Consider the following 22,600-nt stretch of genomic DNA (forward strand, 5'->3'; position numbering starts at 1 on the left):
CTGAAATATTTACACAGCTCTTCAAAAGACAAACAAAGATTTAATGACCAAAAAAAGTAATGGAAATGTTGAACATATATACAGTTAAAGTAAAACTGGTAAAAAAAAAAATATAGGAAACTTTTTTTTTTTAGCAAGAAATGTAACTTACCAAAAAATTCTTAAAGAAATCCATCATCTTCCCAGACAGAATTCCTCCACCAAATGTTTTAAAAAACAGAAAGGGAATCCTGACCCTGGGGCCAGCACACAAACTGCTGACGAAATTCGCATGCACCTGATTGCTCTACCAGGTAAGTTCTCACTGAACTTCCCTTGAAAATGCTGCAAGACTGAAAAGGGTGGGTCGGCAGCCAAGTCTGCACACAAGAAACTGGTTTTACAGGAAGTAGGATTTAAGACAGCAAAGAAAAGTGCTCAAATGTATTTGGCTTGCGGAATATGTCAACTGTTGTGTTCTAATGGAACAGAAAGCACCTTCCAAGTTATAAATCAGGTAGCTTGTTTAATTTGCTGAGATCTCTGCTTCAGTTTATGAAATATTTCCTGATAATGTCCAAAGGAGAAAAAAAAAAAGCTTAGATTTTTTTTTTTTTTTTTTTAATAGATCAGTTTTACTATTCTTACAGTTATTCACTACATTGGGGATTGTGAAGAACTGCCAATTGAAATTCAAGTTGTAGAGTAGACTTGGAGATTTGTTTCGGTCCAAACTGCAAATCGCCTGAATTTGGGTCGATAGGGTGAAAATACATCTATCAGTGTACAGCAAAATATATACATTATGTTATGCATTTGCAATACAGACTCTTTTTCGTGACCTTTTGGTTTGTATGATTCAGATCCCAAATCAGTTTTTTAAAAATTCTCCAACGTCGCTGATTTTTCACCTGAGCTATTTTGGTCTAATATTTGACATTCAGTGCAAATATTAATCATTTCATTATCCATCAAGCATGTTCATATCTGACGACAATGGGAAGCATTAACATGTGACAGGTGGCTGGGACAAAAGTTACAGCAACAATAGATTAACCTCTCTGCCAAAGGGGTGATTTACCAATGCAGGGGGCATGCAAGGCAGACTGACTACTTATCTGAACACATACCTTCCAAAATGGGCATCCCGTGAAGTGGGAATCAGGTGGGCCGGTCATAAAGGGGTGGACCAGGGATGCAGATTGTGAACTGCCTGAAGAATAGCCATGTCAGTCTGGTGTGATTAGATGTCTGCCATCATACCAGCCTGGAGCAATTAAAGCCAAAGTTGGAGGCCTGCATTGAGAACATACCATGCGCATAGTACCACTGAAAATTTAAATATGGGTTAAATGTCCTAAACGCATACAGAACAGTGAGCAGTCACTGTTCAATACAATTCTTACTGCACAGTGTGATATCACGCACCATGCACTATACAAATACACACAAAATATACATTTCTCAATTAAAATACAGTGTATCTGGCACAGAATAGGCTTAAAACCCACCCTCTGGGTTTGTGCCATGATCAGACATTTGGTTAATTTCAGTAAATAGATTGGAGATATTCTCAGTATCTGCCCTGAGGATCAAGGTTTTAAACTACATATAGAGGCCCCAGAAGTAGTTCCGGAACCTCTAGGCAGGGGGAAATAATTACTGCCACTCACTCTCAATCCAGTTCCACCTGTAATTCCAAACATGACTTGGTGTCACTTTATAGAGAATACAGTTTCATCAATGCATTCTGTCAGCAAATGTTTAGTTGTAAAGTCATCCCTGTTTTGGTTTTTATCACTGTTTTAATTTTAAAACTGCGCCCGACACAACACAAAGTACAAACTCTATGCATATCTACTTAAAGGTAAACTTGATATTCATATATCTGTATGGATATTAAAGACAGGTTCTCTGTAAACCATGTGTTTACAATTATCTAAATGTTTTTATTTTAATTTTTTTTACACTGGATACCTCCTCACCCTAATTGAATAGTGAGGGAGACACAAGTTACCTACATCCCAACTTTGGTAAGTATTAATCTGGATACGAGGAAGAGCCAAAGTAAGGATATATGCATGATACAAATTCCACAATTGCGAAGCCAGCAGAGAGACAAGACCCCAAATCAGGACTTTTCTGCTAGGTGTTAGGTATGAATTTGCATGTGTACCTATTAAAGGGACACTATAGTCACCTGAACAACTTTAGCTTAATGAAGCAGTTTTGGTGTATAGAACATGCCCCTGCAGCCTCACTGCTCAATCCTCTGCCATTTAGGAGTTAAATCCCTTTGTTTATGAACCCTAGTCACACCTCCCTGCATGTGACTTGCACAGCCTTCCATAAACACTTCCTGTAAAGAGAGCCCTATTTAGGCTTTCTTTATTGCAAGTTCTGTTTAATTAAGATTTTCTTATCCCCTGCTAGGTTAATAGCTTGCTAGACCATGCAAGAGCCTCTTGTATGTGATTAAAGTTCAATTTAGAGATTGAGATACAATTATTTAAGGTAAATTACATCTGTTTGAAAGTGAAACCAGTTTTTTTTTTCATGCAGGCTCTGTCAATCATAGCCAGGGGAGGTGTGGCTAGGGCTGCATAAACAGAAACAAAGTGATTTAACTCCTAAATGACAGTGAATTGAGCAATGAAATTGCAGGGGAATGATCTATACACTAAAACTGCTTTATTTAGCTAAAGTAATTTAGGTGACTATAGTGTTCCTTTAATAACCTGTCAGGATTCCCTGGATTCAGACAAGCCCCCATGGAGGTGTGGTACATACCTGTGACCTCTCTCAGAACACTACTGATTTCCCCATCATTCTGAATGACTATTGCTGCGACTGCGACTGCGATAACTTTTATGACGCGACCCATGCATGTCAATGCCATGATGACGATGACAACGGTAATTTTGGCATTCCCGCATGTTTTGGGGGCATGACTACCTAATTGAGGAGCCATGCTGTAAATAGTTAGTTTGGGCATGGCTCTTTATAGTTCCCAAGAGTGTGCTATGTTTCTGGTTCTGATCTAGGCTATTATAGACTACTCTCCTTTCTGTAATTCCTGGCTCAGCTTTTGTCATTTGATATTTCAGAATTCTGTTTCTTGTCCCTAACTATTCTTTGTTTAGTTGTGTGACGCCTGACCACCATAAGGACCGGAATACGTTATTTATTGTACCTCAGTACACACTATGCATGTTGGGTCTCAACATCCTGACAAAACCATACCCAGTACTACAATTAATATTTTTTATCTCCTGCTTGACAGACTATTATCAGCTCTCCTGGTGCCTTTACAAGTGTCTTGTATTGACATTTGTATATTTATCTTTCCTGGTGAGAAAAGTGTTGAGGTAAACGGCTTGTCAGCGAACGCAGCTTTGCAGCTGCATTTGCGGCCTTCAGTAAAAATAAATATAAGTGAAAGGCCTGTAAAGATAGATACGATGGTGGGTGGAATGGATGGAAAATAATTACGAAAGACTGCTAAAATAAAGATTTTTTTGTCTGAGTTTGCATATAAACAGTAAGAAACCAATGTTATATAAATAGACGATACGATTATTAAATGTAAATTGAGATTTACAAATTAAAACATTCGTAATGGAATTTTTAATCTGAGTATAAACTAACAAGGTAAGTTTAAAGTTTAATTTTGGTGCTCAAACTGTCCCTATAACTTTTTGAAAATAAATTAGCAGTGAAATTTGAAATTAAAAAGGGGTGAAGTGTCAGGTCATATTCTACTATACCAAGGAGAAGTGGGGAATAGCAGAATAAATGCCAGAATTCCTAAATCCACTCTAATAGCAATGATGTCAGCAAATACTTTGATTTTAGAGTTGTAGATGCGTGGTACAGCCTTTCATGAGATGTAGTAGAGATGGATAAAGTGGCTGATAGACACCTTAACGTTCTTGTGACGGAGCTCCCTGTTCCCCAGCTGGGTACCTCCGCCAAGTCTGCTTCCTAGACACTCGCAGGGACCCTGGAACACTTGTGCCCCAGTCGCAGCAGTTTGACTGGCGTCCTTCTGGAGCTTTTGCACCCAACCAGGCAGCAGCTCTCCTTCCAGGTAGACATTGTCCCATCTGCCTATTCCGCTGCAACCCTTCTTCCAGGCAGGTATCATCCCCTCTGCCTATTCTGCTGCAGCTCTGCTTACATTGATTATAGTTATTGCCTCTACTAAGGCAATTGCAGCTCTCATGTCTAGAGGGATCCTGCAACCACCCAACATGTTTAAATATTCTGTCACTAGTATACCTAAAAATCCACAGAGAACACAGGTTCCAAAAGGATCTGACGTACAAAACTTTATTTTTCTTGGGACTAGCCCATAGACTCCTTACATGCAGATTGCTGTGACAACTTAAATAAAATACAAATAACCAAATCATAGCAGACAACATACAGCAAGTTATTATAACACAATTACATATTCATAAGGGGGTGGGGAAGATATTAATTAACACAAAATATCGCTCCTGTCTGCAGAATTAGCAATATGTAAATCTACCCAAATATGCAAATTAGCAAGCCTTGCTATTCAGGTAGTGCATATAGCTGTTGCTGCTACCAACAGAGGGCGCTATACAGGCTCCATAGCCAAATCCTCCTAGGTGGTAGCAAGCATCAGCAGGAAAGGAGAGCACACAAACAATTAACAATAAATACGTAATACACATACATTACACACACCCTGCACCTACAATGGGCACAGGGCGACTTAAACATAAGAGTCATCCAGGGATCTAATTGAAGTGTCCATTTTATGTTCCCAGTAATGGTGACGACCATCACAGTTCTTTACAGGAAACTCACTTGAGAATAAATCTTGTACATTTTGTGCTATTAAACAGGAAATGCAAAGACTACGTGGGGTAATTAATAGTTTTTATTCATTGATCACCACCCTGTGATTCTCTGAACTAAAAAGTGAACTTGCTGCACAATTGGTAAAACATTTTACAGCCAGCACGCATCACATTTGTAAAAAACAAACCACCTTCATCACCTGTTGTTTTGATTCTCAAGTTATAAATTCACCTCCCGCTTTTTTTTTTTCTTTCAGAAAAGTACTGTAAGTTGAAATAATAATCTCTTAGCAAACAGCCGTCTGGATTATATTCCTGCAAATCTCATGCTGCTTTCGCTATGGAACATTTACCGAGTTTACTGTTTATCTGTGATGTTAACAAGTTCGCTGATTGAAGAGCAAACGCCACTGTGATGTAATGTTCTACTCTGGGTTTCTTTCTCAGTATAAAAAAAAATAGCTAATATTAGGACAATAAAAATGGATGTTTTTGACAGAAGTTCATAAACGACCCTGTTTGTCAGAACAACAGGGATTGCTGTGGAGCTTTGTCATTATCGGTAGCGAATTTTATGATATATCTATAAAACGGTTTCATTCAAGCCATAAGAGAAGCTGACTTGCATTTATCACGCAGTTACAGGAGCAAAACTGCTCAGCAATGACCATGGTTTAGAGACCCTCGAGCACAGAACGAGTTATTGATTTGGGAGTAGAGATAAAATACATCTTTATAGCTGCTCTCTGACACTTGGAATGAAAGAACAGGAGCAACAGGCAGAATCTTAGCTCATTAGAAGATATACTTGCAGGATATTTTAGAGTGTCATTATTATAAAGATTTGTATATATATATAAAACTAATTTTAAATACAATCACCCACCAATCTTTATCTCATCATAGTTGCCTATCGCGGTTAGCAGTGGATATGGTTGACCTCATGTAATTTAAAACATTGTTTCATCATCTTGGCACAATCGCATGCTCGTTTAACTATATCATTTTATTTTGTCATTGTTCTATGCACATCTTACCCACATATTATGTCACCAATTTCCCCATTATTATCTTTCCCAATATCTTCAATACTCTCCAGAATTTCCTTATGCTGTATTTTTTTACATGAAATGAGTCATCTAATTTGACTTTTACAATTATCTGTACTGTAAATGCAAATCTGTAGCCATGATGTTTTTCTATTTAAACTGTATCGCTCTGTCTGTCTCTCTGTCTGTCTGTCTATTTATCTATCTATCTATCCATTGTATTTTCCTACAACATGTGTTTTCCTTCACTTGTCCCTCTCACATTTTTCTGTTTTCTGTCATTATAGTTATATATTTCTGCCTGACTATTCATGACAAGCTACTGAGCAATGAAAGATGACCGTCAATATTCAAATGCATTTCTATACACAGCTGCATTCTTCATTGTACAGCTTTTGATATACAGAACCTTCATATAACTATAATAAATCGTATAGAACAGAAAAACCTACCTGGGTTCTTTCCATACCTGCCCCCAGCCTCCTGGTTTGCAGTTACTAACCCCCAAGGCTGCTGCTAACCCACCAGTGTTGGTTAAGTATGGTAGCAGGTATGTTTGTGTCGGCACACTCAATCCTTTTTTTTTAGTTTGGAGCTGACCGCTCTGGCCAATTAGCGGTGGACCTGCGCTCCTGAAAGTTAATTTTAGAAGCTGGCTGCTGCTGGGGGAACTGGAGTTGTGGCACTGAAGGCAAACTTTGGGGTTAAACTGTTCGAGAATGGTTTAACCTCATCAGGTAAGGAAGCATCCGGTGAATCCCTGGAATATAGCAACTTAATTATGATGAAGTTGTTGTGGTGCGCAGAGTTCTCCTTGTCTGCTATTTAAGCTAAATGTTTCCAAAACTTTCAGTAATGTTTCACAGTTCTGATCTAGTGACTAAGGTTAAAAATGATTTAAAAGGAACAAAATTAATTGGTCTCTGCTGCAAGGGAAAGTAGAAGATGATGAAAGAAATGTTACAGCTAGTGTGTTAATCTATCAACATCCATGATACTATCACCAGATAAGGCATAGAACAGTGATGGCTAACCATTAACAGAAGAGGACTGTGCAGGATGATAAATGTAGTCTCTAGTCAAAGGTCACCATCCCAGAGCTACACAGTGCATTTTGAGGAAGTGTTCAGTAAAGATCTGTGTTTTGTTCTATTTAATAATTTCCCAGTATTAAGATATTATGTGATGAGATGGACAAGAGGGAATAGTCTTAAAGGGAAAGCAACACTTTTTGTTGAAATTGCACTCCTGCTTGAAATATTGAAATTAGAAACATAGAATGTGAAAGCAGATAAGAACCATTCAGCCCATCTAGTCTGCCCAATTTTCTAAATACTTTCATTAGTCCCTGGCCTTATCTTATAGTTAGGATAGCCTTATGCCTATCCCACGCATGCTTAAACTCCTTTACTGTGTTAACCTCTACCACTTCAGCTGGAAGGCTATTCCATGCATCCACTACCCTCTCAGTAAAGTAATACTTCCTGATATTATTTTTAAATCTTTGCCCCTCTCATTTAAGACTATTTCCTCTTGATGTGGTAGTTTTTTTTAGTCACCTGTTAACTTTTTTCACAAGGCACCTTTTTTTTTTTAACATGTTTTTTAATGTTTATTAATGGTTTTGGAAATGAACACCACAAACCAATAAAATCTTGGCACAGCTAAATTAGGCATTACATTGGAGGAGGGAGACAGACACTTCTATATATTATGTGCAATGACAGAAAATGGCAGAACTTATAACAATGATTGACATGATACTCTATTATGCCTGTCAAAGGTGCCAATTATCAAAGAAAAACATTGTACCTCTTTTTTATTTTGCACTAATGTAATACCGAGGGGATTTTTAGGGGTTGGTGGTGTGATGTGAGGTGACGGGGATGTAGGATTCTAGCTTTCAATGGCAGTTACAGTACCTATATTGGAACTACTCTCATAGAGACAGAATTTGACTTGTGATAGGGAGAGTGTACTCCGCATCGAGACAGAGCATGCATTAGGGAGATTCCAACCCTGTAAAGTGATTTAAGGGGGTATCTATCTTTTCAGCTTCTATAGAATATGATCTTTCCATAGAATGTATATGCTGAAACAGCTCTGTGGAAGAATACATTTTTGCAGGAAGTTATTTGTTGTTTCTATGAGTTTATGTGCGGTAAATTGACAGAATACCTGGATTTACTTGGACAGTTTGTAACAGTCTGATCACTTATCCATTTAGTATAAGATTGCTACATCCTACCTGATTAGTTACTAATGGTTGCCTTGGATCGGTTACTTTTTTAGTTAACCAAATTATTGATATAGATGTAACAGTGCCAACAGTGGATAGTGTTCCACTTCTTTACCTTCCATTAATATTCGATTGATGCTCCATTATACTATACCCATTTAGTTAAAAATACATTTAGTTTGACACATTTTAGTGATCAAGACTAGAAACCGCTCATTTGACTTACCAAATAAGGATTATGCGTACATCCAGGGCCAGTGCATGGATTTTTGGCTACACAGGCAAAGATGTATTTTCCCTCTCCCCCAACATAAAAAAAATGCATCTTCACCTGTGTGTCTTGTAAACCCCCCTTTTGATTTTCTTATCCTCTTAAGTGTATTTTATCCCCCCTTTACTATGTCTTACACCCTCTTGTGTGTCTCTTATAACCCCCCCTTGTGTATCTTTCTCCCCCACAAGCTCCTTTCTGTGGCTCTCTCAGCGCATTTTGTGTCTTTTTTTTCCATGAGACATAGATATATAGCAACTCACAACTATACAAGCACTCCGTCACAGAGATATACAGGCACACAATCAAACAAATGCAGGCACACAGCCATGCAATCTACGCATTCAGGTACAATGTCATACAAACACAGACATACAGACACACACAGAGATATTCAGACACTGTCATAAAGACACAGGCATACCAAGACATAACTACACAGACGTATAGTTATACAGATACAGGCACACAGAGCAGGGGCGGATCCAGAGCCTAATCTCAGGAATGTCACTGGTAGTGGGTTGTAGTGGCTGTAATTGAAATGTTGGGGGATGTAGTAGGGGGCTGTAATGTGGGGACAGAGGTTTTAGTGGAGGTTATGGACTGTAATTGTGGGGTTAGGAAATGTAGTGGGAGATTGGGGCTGAAGTAGGTTGATGGCTACAATTTTGGAAAGGGGCTGTGGTGTGGGTTATATGGGTTGCAATTGGGGGAGAGATGCTGTATTGGGGATGTTATGGGGCTGTAGTGAGGGTATGGGGCTGTGGTGGAGGGGCATGGGGCTGAGGGGGGACAGGAGCTGAGGGGGGGGAACAGGAGCTGAGAGGAGGGGACAGGAGCTGTAGAGGAGTGGAGGGCTGCAGAGGGGGGAGACAGGAGCTGTAGAGGAGTGGACAGCTGCTATAGAAGGGGTCACATGGGCTGTAGAGGGGGCACAGCTGCTGTAGAGGGGAGCGGGGACAGGGGTGAGCAGAGGAAGGGGGATGGGGTGGGCAGAGGAAGGGGGACAGGGGCTGAGGTAGGGGGACAGGGGCTGAGGTAGGGGACAGGGGCTGAGTAAGGGGGCAGGGGCTGAGGAAGGGGGGCAGAGGCTGAGGAAGGGGACAGGTGCTGATGAAGGGAACAGGGGCTGAGTAGAGGACAGGGGCTGAAGAAAGGAACAGGGGCTGAGGAAGGGGGACAGGGGCTGAGGAAGGGGGTCAGGGGCTGAGTAGGGGACATGGCTGAGGAAGGGGACAGGGGCTAAGGAATGGTACAGGGACTGATGAGAGGGACAGGGGCTGAGGAAGGGGGACAGGGGTTGAGTAGGAGAATTTAAAAAAAAAAAGTGTATTCGCCTCCCCCGCCCGAGGCTTACCTTGGGCCAGGGAGGGGTGGGACAGGATCTGGAGGCAGGGGATTCAGATTTTTGTGCCCCCCTGCTCTGGCGCCTTAAAAAGGCTGCCCAAGCCGCCTTATGGATGCGCTGGCCCTCCTTACATCTTAGCAATCAGCACAATTGGCTCTTAAGAAACAAATTTAAATATATATGAAAGTCTCCCTCCCACATCTTCTGCACCCTTTTTCATTTGTGCTCTAAATGTTTTACTGAGCTATTTCACTTTATTTTACTTTTTTTTTCTTTTATATCTAAGTCTACTTAATAAAGGCTCAATAAAGTTATATTTTAGGGTCTGAATTTTTATTTCAGAGGCAAATCTTTTTGGTGTTTCCCTTTTTAAAGAAATACACTTTATGTTAAAAAGGTGTACCATTTCATAACATATAGGGTTAACCCTAAGTATTGCCTGGATTGGTTAATTTGCCCCCCTAAATGGCTAATTATTAACTATGATTACCTGCCTGTTTCGGTTTAGAAGTAATTGCAGATGCATGGATTTCTAAAGTCCATTTCGTTTTTCAGATCTCACAAACACATTGATTTACTAAACGTTCCGTGTAACATTCCGTGCTGCTTCTAAAATCAGTTACATTCCGAAGTCAGTTTAAAGATCTGTGATATTTATTATCACAACATGCAGGCTGGCTTCTGAATGTAAGCCAGCTCAGCCAATGGATCTATTTTCCCAGTGTATGTTCAGTCTGTATTGTGGGGAAATAAGTGGATTTGTAAATATAATATTAAGCATCCTCTATAATTTGTGACAAAGTGGCCAATACGTAATTTAAAACAATTCGCATAACCCTTAATCAGTTAAACAACAAATTGGTAATAATTACTAGAAAGACAAATCTTCCACTTAGTATCTTTAGCAACAATCAGTGTTCTGCACATAAAATATTAAGAGACATCGTTTTTTTTAATACCTGTCTATTTTAACCAGTCTCCTTATAAAATGTACAAAACAACATTCTTCTTTAAAATAAAGATTTGGCATCTTGCACCTGAATCAGAACAAGATAAATTGCTTGGCTGCAGGTGACAAGAGTGATGGAAATAGGTATCAAACTTCAAAGATAAGCAAGGTCAACTCACCTCTTGGAGTTAGAAACATTTGCTTTCATCTCTCCTTAGTTTCTCAGTGTCCATCCATATTGCATTGCCTGGCAGTAATTGCACCCCAGAGAGCTTTGTCACATAGGGATTATGTAACTGGACTTTAAACAGTTCTGTTTCTCACTTACGGCTAAAATTTTGCGATCACTTTTACATTGATGACATACACTCATGGCATGCATTAATATGATGAAAAAGCACATTTTCATCATAATTCATCTTGTAGTGTTTTAACCCTGTAATAGTATACAGCACAGCACTGTGGAATTTGCTGGCAGTATATAAGAGATAAGTAACAATACTAATATTAAAGGCCAATTTACTTATATGTATTTTCCCTATGCTGTGTTAGGTGACCTAAAGGTTTAATTCAAGTAAATGGTTTTCGTCTTTGAGCACAATGGTTAAAAGTACCTTGTACGAGGTGCTGCTTACGGTGAAGTTATACTGTGCATTATTTCTGGATTTCTACTGGATTTCCAGATTCTTTGTGGGTTTTTTTTTTCAAAACAAACTAAACTTTATGTAAAATCAATTTAACCGTAAAAACTGAACAAGGTAATACATGCTGCCATTTTGAAGAATGAATGAATAATTATGCCCTTTTTATATGTAAACATCTTTACTTTCCCAATTATTCATCCTACTTTCTCAACTTTTTATAACCTAGGACAAATGTTTACTGTATTAATTTTGGAATTGAATACAATGATTTTTTAAAAATCAGTGGAACTTCAGAGTGAAATATTAATCTAAAAAGCAGAGCAAAAAATAAATAAAGCAAAACCAATGGCTTCTTTTGTTGGATGCTACAGTAAGGACACATGTATATAATTATTTACTAATACTTACATGTTTTAAAATGAAGACACTCTAGTTACATTTTCTTTCACTACTTATGTATCTTCTGTATAACTTTATTTCCTTACTTTATTTCTTAGCATGCCCAAAACCGGATCACCATTAGGCAACCAAGGAGGCTACCCAGCGCCGTGGTTTAGAAAGGGGTCTGCAGCTCTAGCTCTGGGTGTCTGGGAGAGGACCCTCCTTGAGCCAGCAGAGGGATCAAAAGATCAGCCCTGTGCCCCCTCACTTCACCGAGGGAACATTGTGGGCTGTATCAATATCAGGTACAGACAACTTTAAAATTTCTCTTAAAAAGGCCTGTACCTGATTTTGGTGCAGATGATGGAGCTCTCCCAACAGGCCACCATGGGCCAAAAGGTAAGGAGGAGGGGGGTGACACAAAACATCACTCAGACTTCTCCACACACAATTCAGCCACTACACTCACACAACATTAAACCAGCATACACTCAGCCTCCACCTCATACAACTCTACACACACACACACACACACACACACACAACACACAGTCAACATACAAACACCACTCACAGAGCCCAGGGCTCTAAGAGGGGGCCTCACTCTGGCATCCTATCTGGGGCCACGGGCAAACTTAAACCGGATCTAAGAATGATAAATTGATAAAGAATAATCTAATTGTATGATATTTGGAGAATTAAATCATTTAATGGCCTTTAACATTTCTTCAACTTTATTTTAAATCTTTATATTGGGCTGGATTTAATTTTATATTATATATATATAAAATATATATTGCATATATTATATATAGTATACATTTTTCTCATGAAGAGAATGTCCTACATAAATGAATTGGTTTATATTGGTAAAACCAGCTAAAGATAATTTAGTTTCTTAATGGCTCAGAATAGCTCTTCTCAAAATCTACACGCCTATAATTGTGTAATAGAAGCTTTATATAATTTGCTGTTGAGTGGCTTCAGAGAAGGGATTGTCTTTAACCCCTCCAGGGCTGATGACATTACAGGTCTGTGTACTATGTAAAATAGAAATTTACCAAACCCTGGTCCCAAAGAGGTTAAACCTCATTTGCGTAATTTCCTTAATTCAGAATTTAAATCTGTCTAATCTCTTCTTTGTAACATGAGCTAGAGACATAAGTAATGGAATCAGTCTGATTATGTTGCCTCTATGTTGGTACATTTATAGAAAATCTTGAAATGTAGACAATTGGGTTTGTTTACTAAGCAGCAAACAGTAGAACATTAACAGGCTAAAGCTGCACAACTTTGTACAAAATGCTGAAATGGAAATCTACTGTAAAAAAAAAAATGTGCACGTTTCGTAGAAGAAAGAAAAATATAAAAAATAGGATGACAAAAAAATTATTGTTTAAAGGGACACTAAAGCCACCAAGACCACATCATGTCAATGATAGAGTCTGGGAACATTCGCCCCGTCCTTTTATCCCTGCAATGTAAAACATTGCAGATTGTTGTTAAAAAACTGGAATGTGTTTACATTTCAGGATTAAATCAACCTCTAGTGGCTGTCTTCCTGATGGCCATTAGAGGTGCTTTCACTGTACAGACCGAGTAAAAAGTACTGAATACAACACAATACTAACTCCCTATTTTGGGATACATTCTATGACTCATTTTCTACTGAATACAATGGTTTCTGTGCATCAGGTCCTCTGTGAGGAACATTGGATTGAACCATTGCAGGAGGAGGCTATGATTCAATGACGTCACAAGAGGTGAGCTGTGCCAAGGAAGTCAAAGCGCTGGAAAAAGGTAAGTAAAATCTTTATTTTATTAATTTTATGGTGAATATTGGAGTTGGACCCTCTATTTAATTAGTGACAGGGGCAGGTTTGTATTCCTAATGCCATAGTGTTCCGTTAAAATGCAGCAATCAAAGTTGACAGAATAGATCATATCAGTATCTATTGCTTCTTTGTGCTATTTGATGAATTTACAGTAACCTTTATTATTTCTCATTTTTAATTTAAAAAAAATATATAGGTTTTAACACATTCACTAAAAACTAACCTCATTCTAGCTAACCTTTTTTTCCTTTGGGTACGGTGGGATAGATAGTTCAATTAACGTTTTTCTTGTTGTTACATAACTTACAAATTCTGATTGGATATGACATTGCTTTTGAAAATTATGATACAAGATGGCTGGCTTTATACTGAATTTTTTTTTTCTCAAATCTTTTAAGTTGTAGTTACTGCTAAATGTTCTATAGAGTGACCACACCATAACTGAATATTTGTCAGTGCTTGTAATTTGTAACAAAGATTGTATATCCTTTACAAAGAACATCTTCTTACCCCAAGTACCCTTGAGTCTTCAAGTATCATTACAACCTTCAAATAGTCCATAAGGACCATATTTTCAATCTGTCCTTAGATCAACACTGGTGAATTAAAGTCTCAATGTTTCTCACAGACTCAAAAGTAGCCATTGTAATGATAGGTACACCTATGCTTATTTAGGAGTGTCCACTGTTAGATTTACTTGATAATTAAGATTGAGAAATCCTGAATTCAATAATTGCAAGCAGCAGACATTGTCTGTGGCATCCATTATCTTTTTGTTAAACGTATCTGTCAGACCGACTTTTCCCTGAGTTCTGTCACATGTTCCATGATATGTCAAGGGATACAACTTTTCCACATCTGAGGGGGGAAAAAAAGTTTGCCAAATATATATTTATTTTTATTTTATAAAATTAAGAGGTTTGAGGAAATGAATGTAAATGTAGATTTGCTACGATTTTGTTTTGATTACAATATCACCATACTTATTTTTTTTTATTCGGATTTCTTACAACTCTGGGAATTGCTTGTCATTCAGTCTGGCTCCTGCTACTTTTTTCTGAAATGTTCTTTCCTTTTTTTTCTGCTTTTGTTCTTTTGTCTTTGAAATTTGTATCTTTATCATTCCTTATATTTAAATATTTAGGTTTTTTTTTTTTTTTTGTATTTTGGTTGTTTTTTTTCTTAACATCTACCAACTTAGATATTCACACAACTCGGTAGTGTTTTTATTTTAATTCACCTCAACTCAACAGATAAAAACTCTTCTAGTGTTTTTTCAATTTTACAAAGCAATGGCGGAAGGCAGTAAGGTGCTGGTCCTGACTTTAGTGAATAGAGGAATTATTTACAGTAAAATGCCTGTCATATTAATGCCTTATACAAGATACGCCTCCCCTTGGACAAAAACATGTAAGAGAATTGTGTGCCCATTTTCCATTTAGTTTTTTTTTTTTTGCCCACATTTTTCCATTTTCCATTTAGTTTCCCAATTATATCATACTAGGCAAAATTAGGCAACGAGTAAGAACTGTTGTTCAGTAGCCTTTGCATCACTGCACCTATTGGAATTCTTATTGCAATACCAGTGCCAGCAATGATGTATGTCCCAAATTTAAATGGACACTATAGTCACCAGAACAACTATAGCTTTATGTATTTGTTCTGGTGAGTATAGTCAGTCTTTGCAGGCTTCTTAATGTAAACCTGGCACTATAGTGCTAGCCTGCAATAGTAAGAACAGATTCCATATAATACTAACTAGAAGCTACTATAGAGAGACATTAGCTACTGGAGGCAACTGGGCATGACATAATTAGTCATAAGGTTCTGCTAATTTGTTTTCTGCCCATGGTGCAAGACTTTCTCTTTATTTTTATTCTTTAGGATAGTATTGGTATAGTCCGAATGCACGTTGGATCACAGGAACGCGGTCTATCTTAATCAATCCTTTTCTTAGCCAATAACTAACAGTAGTTTCTATTGTTTAATTAGATTAAACATCTTAGATTAAGACCATCCATACATTTGTTTTCAGTTTTTGCAAAGATAATGTCCAACTGATGTTACTAAAAGTCCTTCTGTGTTAAATGTCTGTGCCCTGTGCTATCCCATCAATATACATTTATTAGGGAAAACTTCAGAAGATGATTGGTGATTTATCTGTTTTTTTAGTCCTTTAAAGACACAATTAAAGCTATGCTCTAATCAGACGTGTCTCCATTCACTCTGTTCTTGTCATTATCAATTAATAGTCCTCGTTAATAATGGCAACATAATTCCTTTGATTGCCCCCTCTCTGATTGTATGAGAGCTTGAGGTTGCAACTTTTCTGAGCATTAGAACACCATATTACAAAGACATGTGGTGAATATTGATCTGGCATTTAAAATGGCAATCAGTAAGCATTGAAGCATTCCCATCTTTCCTCACTCAAATTCTGCTATACCGTCCTTTAAGCTCTTGTATCAAGTGTATTTAAGTATCTTGTAGCAAAGCCCCTACCACACCTCTATACGTTGCTTCTTAATTCTGTTCATTCTAGTACTTGCTCTTAATATATGAAATCCATAACAGAGACCCGGCGACCCACAGTTCAATACAGTCACCAAATAACACTTAAAAGTGAATTCCAAGGAAATTTCGAAAGCAGAGTAGCTACACAGAAAGCATAGCTGTGTTAGAGAATTTTTACAGTTCCACCATTTTGACATTAAATTTTAAAATTCACTTTACATTCTCACTTTAGTGAATAACACTGTAAATAATAATAAATACATTATTATTGGCAATAAATCAGCTAAAAAAAATGCAATTGCAATTGTCAACTATTTGTAAAAAAAAACAAACAAACATTACACTGTGCTCACTAAAAGGTTTGTGCTGGGGCAGAAACATTTTAGAGGGTTTCACAAAGCTTTTTAACTATGTCAAAGGGTTCCATGGGGAAAATTAATTGGGAACCACTGACATACACCAATCATGATTCCTTCTACCTTAAGAAATGACAAAAACACAAGGTTGATGGGGAGCCATTATACTGAAACATCATGTAAAGGGATAAAAAAAGAATTCTGGAAATATAGCATATAGTATAGCTATTTTTGTCCAGGGGGATTAAAAGTCTTAACATGCATAGAGAGTTTGTGTAATCTCTCCAGGTTTAGTAAGCATCACTGGGCTTATCTGCATGATTGCTTGATCATATCCAGCATTTTTGGGATTTAATAATTAAAGAAGTCAAATAGTATAGTAGAAAAGGACAAATTAGCTGTATAATTAGCTGTCTGGAAGGAGGTGGAGGTGTGTCACTAGGAGGTTGCCACTAGACTTATCCAGGGAGAAAACATTTGGTTTGGCAAATTGATTTACCGAAAAAATTAAAAATGAGCGCCAATCAGTTCAGGATTTGTTCATGAGCTGCTTCAGTTCAGATGAGTTTCACCTATGCCATCATTTCCAGAAAGATCATTTGGACAAACCATATAACTGCAAAAACGGCCTAGTATCCTGCAAAATATATACATAATATAAACATTACGTATATAGTTTGCGGTACACTAATAGGCACATTTTCCTGCCATTTGCTTCAGAGATCAAGACTTAACCAAAAGAGGGGAACTTTTTAATTTGAAATAAATTATTAAATGTATAATATATAAATTTAGGTTTATTTTTATTTTTTTTACTACTCATGCTTTTTTCTCCTCTGTTGGTCACTTCTCACTTGATCTGTGAACAAAAGAAACACTTAGTGTCTGTCCCTTTACCATTACCCATTACCATCATTTTGTTTTGGCATCACAGGCAGAACTCTGATAAATGAAACAAAAATCACTATGATCGCCCACAAAACTTGCAACTAGTTTGAAATCAAATATAAAGGTCTAATTGACAGTCTAGCAAGTACCGTATATACTCGAGTATAAGTCGAGTTGTTCAGCACATTTTTTGTGCTGAAAAACCCCAACTTGACTTATACTCGAGTCAATGTCTGTATTATGGCAACTTACATTGCCATAATACAGACAATGGGGCTGTGTAGGAGGGGAGCTGGCAGGAAGCGTTTACTTACCTTTCCTGCAGCTCCTGTCAGCTCCCTTCTCCTCCGCGCCGGTCCTGTCATCTCCCCTGTCAGCTCCCAGTGTAAGTCTCGCGAGAGCCGCGGGGTCATAGCGCGGCCGCTAGACTTACACTGGGACTTGCAGAGGGAGCTGACCAGACCGGCGCGGAGGAGAAGGGAGCTGACAGGAGCTGCAGGAGAGGTAAGTAACAGCTTCCTGCCAGCCCCCCTCCACTGAACTGCCAATGCCACTGGACCACCAGGGAGTTAGAGCCCCCCTCCCTGCCATGTATCAAGCAGGGAGGGAGGACGAAAAAAATATATAAATTAATAATAAAATAATAATATAAAAAAAATATTAATATATATAACAAAAAAAATATAATATTAAAATAATAATTTAAAAAATAATAAAAATGCCCACCCCCCACCAAGGCTCTGCATCACACACACACACTGCACTCATACACACACTGCACTCATACACACACACACTGCACTCAGACACACACACACTGCACTCATACACACACACTGCACTCATACACACACACTGCACTCACACACACTGCACTCATATACACACACACTGCACTCATATACACACTGCACTCATACACACACTGCACTCATACACACACACTGCACTCATACACACACACTGCATTCATAAACACACACTGCACTCATACATACACACACTGCATTCATACACACACTGCATTCATTATATACACACACTGTAAATAAATATTCAATTAATATAATTTTTTTAGGATCTAATTTTATTTAGAAATTTACCAGTAGCTGCTGCATTTCCCACCCTAGTCTTATACTCGAGTCAATAAGTTTTCCCAGTTTTTGGGGGGTAAAATTAGGGGCCTCGGCTTATATTCGGGTTGGCTTATACTCGAGTATATACGGTATGTATACTTGTTGCTTGTAATCAGTTAGGCAATGTACTTAGGTTTTCATTAATAATTTTATTATCTTTTTAACTTTGATGCACCCCAATGACCTGTCTACCAAACAAGTCTTGAATTAAAATATCACAGAACTTTAACTTTTAGGGTAGTTGCACATCCAGTTATTTAGTAGTGATTTGTGCTATGTAATTCTGTTGCACCTTAAACACAATTTGGAGTGAGAAAACTATTGTTAATTCCTCTTGAAATTAAATGTTTGCTTCAAGAGCTCCTGATTCTCCCCAGCCTGACTTTTTCTGATGACTATGGATTGGCATTCATTTCACCATGACAAAGTGAATACCGAAATGTTTAGAAAACCTCTAACAATTCCCATACTGGTAGCTCTATAGTCGTACTAAATATAGCCTAAAATTCCAAATGCAGAATAGTTTCCACATGAAAACAATAAATATGTATTTCCTGGGTTCCATCTGGATCCTGATATGCAAGAAGCTACACATTGCTTTATATTAAAGGGATACTCTAAGCACCATAACAACTTTAGCTTAATGATGCAATTTTAGTGTATAGATAAAGTCCCACTGCTAAATTATCTGCAATAGGAATTCTATAGTGTTAGGAATACAAAGCTGTTTTCCTAACACTACAGAGCCTTCTGGTCCCCCCCGCTCCCTCGCGTCCCACGGCATATAAAGGGTTTAAAAAAAAAAAAAAAAAACTTTATTTCCTCAACCAATTCCAGCACCGATCTCCCTCATCACTGGGTCAGCGGTCCGCCTCCTCCGTCATCATGCTAATGCACAGGTGCGGCACACATGCGTTTAGGCCTTCCCCATAGGAATGCATTTAATTGATACTTTCCTATGGGCTTTTCACTGACGCTAGATTTCCTCATGCAGAGCGTGAGGATGTCCAGCATCAGTTAGGCGACCTGAAGTCCGTTAAAATTCTAGACGCACCTCTAGGATCTGGAAGCGCAGGACAGACAAAGGAAAATCCAAAATCAGAGTACAAGACAAATTAATATTATTTTTTTATAAAGTGCCAACAAATTCCATAGGTTGGTACAATAGGTGGACTAACAGACATATATTTTCAACAAGACGAGCTGCATGCACAGGAACAGAGGGTGTTGGGGGCACTGCTCAAACAAGCTTACAAATTCAAGTATTGGGGGGGCGTGTCCGGCAGCCGACCAAGATGGCAGTGTGAACCCGGAGCTCCTCGTGGCACCCGCACCGAAACCGCACCATCCAGCTCATCCCGCTCGCAGCACACACCAAATGGGACGCACAAAGAAGCTCACCGACACCGGAGGCACCCCGAGGCCCGCGGGTCCCGGAGGGGACCACACAATCAGGTCCTACATGCAACCCACCACCCGCGCGCAATCCCCGCAGCCGGAAATGGAGGCCGCAAACCAAGCGCCGGACTCCACTCCATCCACCCCGGCCAGGCACTCACCAGCCTTATCTGCAGCCTCAGAACCCCAGATGCAGCAGGAGGAGGGATGGAGGGAGATACTGCCCAACCTCCTAATGAAAACAGACATTGAGGCCCTCTCAGACCGCCTAGGCCGGGTGGTACATGAGGAGGTGGCCCAACTCCGGGCAGATATGGCTAACATGGAGGCCCGCATGTCCGTGGTGGAGGCAGAGACAAAGGCCCTCCGGACAGATTTGGAGCACACCAACACGACTGTCACGGGCCAAGAAGCAGACATGGCGTACCTGACCACGTGGGTGGACGACCTGGACAACCGCGTCCGCAGGCTGAACTTACGCGTCCGCGGGGTGAGAGAAGGAGGCCCGGCGGAGAATATCCCTGACATCCTGAGACAACTATTTGCACAGGTACTGGGGGGTCAGCAGATACCCAGAATAGGCCTAGTGAGGGCACACAGGGCCCTAAGACCCATGCCGGCCCCAGAAGACCAGCCCAGGGACATCATTTGCTGCCTGGACAATTACCAGCTAAAGGAGGAAATACTGCGCACAGCACGCCGCATGGGAACCATACGCCAAGAGGGGCAAAGCATATCCATCTACCAAGACCTGTCCCGCTATACACTACAAGCAAGGCGAGCTCTACGCCCTGTGACCTCAGCGCTACAACAAGCAGGAATTCCGTACCGATGGGGCTACCCATTTTCCCTGACAGCCATACAGGGCCCGGATCAACTAACGCTGAGAAAAGCAGAAGAATCCCAAGCTTTCTACGCACCCTAGGCCTCCCACCAATACAGGTACCCGATTGGCTAACAAGGTCATTCCTCCAGCAACCACCAGGACTGCAGCAACCACGCAGACAGGACCAAAACCCTCAAGGGCCCCAGCACCAACGCCGTCGCGACTGGAACCCAGGCCAGGCGAGGCGTGAGCGGTAAACAGACCATCAAACAACCAGGGGGGACTCAAGGGCGGCAGAGAGAACACACCGAACTGTGAGTACCAACTATAGACGCACACACAAGTACAAGCTAGAAAGATTGGGGCAGGAAAGGGTAACCGGGGGGCCTGAGGGGACTACCGCATAATACCACACGCAACTTTGAACTAGAAGGGAGGGAACTGGACTCTTGGGGAGGGGAATGGGAACAAGGGTCGGGCCAGGCCAAGGGGCCAAAGAGGTTATGGACGATCTAACACCTGACACCCTACGGAACGACACAGAATGCACGCACAAATGGAGCCACACTAGGGACGGGAGGGAGGGCCAGGGGAAAAGGGCAGGGAGGGAAGGGCACGGGCTCCGCGAGCACAAAGTGCAAACACAGACGGCAGTAAGCACACAGAGGGAGGGGAGAGGAAGGAGGGCTGGGGGAAGAAAGGGGGGAAAGGGGAGACAGTGAGAGCACGAAAGGGGCAAGGAGAGGGTGTGGAGGGAGGGAGGGGATCACTACAACCCTAATGCTAGTCCTGGGGCGCCCTAGGAATGGCGAGAGGGGAATGGGAGACCACAGGCAACAAGAGCAGATGAGGGGAGACAAAACGAACTACAAAGCAGTTAAGGGGTTATAATCTATGCATGCTTGCTATTTGTGATATATCTGATGTCTAAGATGCCACACGCACACTGCTCCCGCTGGGCACACACAGCGCCTCAATGCTCACAGACGTGGCGCCAGCAGACCCTTTGACTAGTGCTCCCACATACTTGGTAGACGGACATACTACATGATACGAAACAGAGACTCCCTAAGACGCCGCAAAGGCAAAAACCGCCCTACCACGACCCCAGTTCTCAAAATATCAGTATTAGAGACGCTAAAAGAAGTACGCAGCAGTACCCCCCCAAGGCAGACCCGAGTGACCAGCCGCCCCACGACCCCGGCAAACTACTGAGAACAACCAAACCACCACGGCACACGACTGTCCACCAAAAACCATGCATAGCCCACGGATCATGGGCCCCCCCCCCGTAGGACCGCGCCAGCGCATAGGCTGACAGGGCGACCACCACACCAGAACACCATAAGGCAGCTCAGAAACCAGCACCACCACGCACTAACGCACACCAAACGACCCATCCACGCACCACACCGAGAGAACGAGCGGATGCTCCGATCACATAGCCACTAGAGAGACGGGAATCCACACACCAAATCATACTTCAAAACACAAACACCCCTACGGACTCGGTAGGGAAAGCTCAGGCACACGGCTAGACTCCCCCGCAGGACCAGGACACCTAGACTCCCCCTTCGCAGGAAGGGACGCACACACCCTAAAGACGACTAGGTCCCACCGACAGGCCGGACACTCAGTCGCACCGACGGGTTAACTGTCCATTACCCTACACGGACACTGACCCCCAGAGGCAGTGCATACACACACAAGGCAGATACACCACCCACACGCACACGCACCTACACGACGCAACCCGCACAAACACCCGCAAACCCAACACCACCCATCTCCTTCTGCCCCCACCCCCAGCCATATCCACCAGTCCCCCTGGGCCGCCCGCAGGATGCCGGCCCCGGGGCCAAACGGATTTGCGCGGGAGGACCTGACTATTGTCTCGTACAACGTGCATGGACTGAACATCAGGGAAAAACTAACGAGACTATTACGAGACCTAA

The 22,600-nt window shown here is 40.7% G+C and overlaps 1 protein-coding gene across 5 annotated transcripts in view; it reads right to left on the reverse strand.

Annotated features, from left to right (window-relative positions):
• The window catches only part of RAP1GAP2 (RAP1 GTPase activating protein 2), a 684,483-nt gene that overhangs the window by 140,339 nt on the left and 521,544 nt on the right, over positions 1-22,600 (reverse strand). Inside the window, exon 1 of one of the 5 annotated variants that reach the window (XM_063449845.1) lies at positions 152-264. The exons of the other annotated variants lie outside the window; for them this stretch is intronic. Within the exon in view, the coding sequence (XP_063305915.1) occupies positions 152-178 (27 nt within the window). The 5' untranslated portion in view covers positions 179-264. Of the gene's footprint in view, positions 1-151; positions 265-22,600 lie in introns of those variants that run through there. 5 annotated transcript variants of the gene reach the window in all.

This window comes from Pelobates fuscus, chromosome 1 (assembly GCF_036172605.1).
Source record: "Pelobates fuscus isolate aPelFus1 chromosome 1, aPelFus1.pri, whole genome shotgun sequence".
NCBI classification, from domain to species: domain Eukaryota; kingdom Metazoa; phylum Chordata; class Amphibia; order Anura; family Pelobatidae; genus Pelobates; species Pelobates fuscus.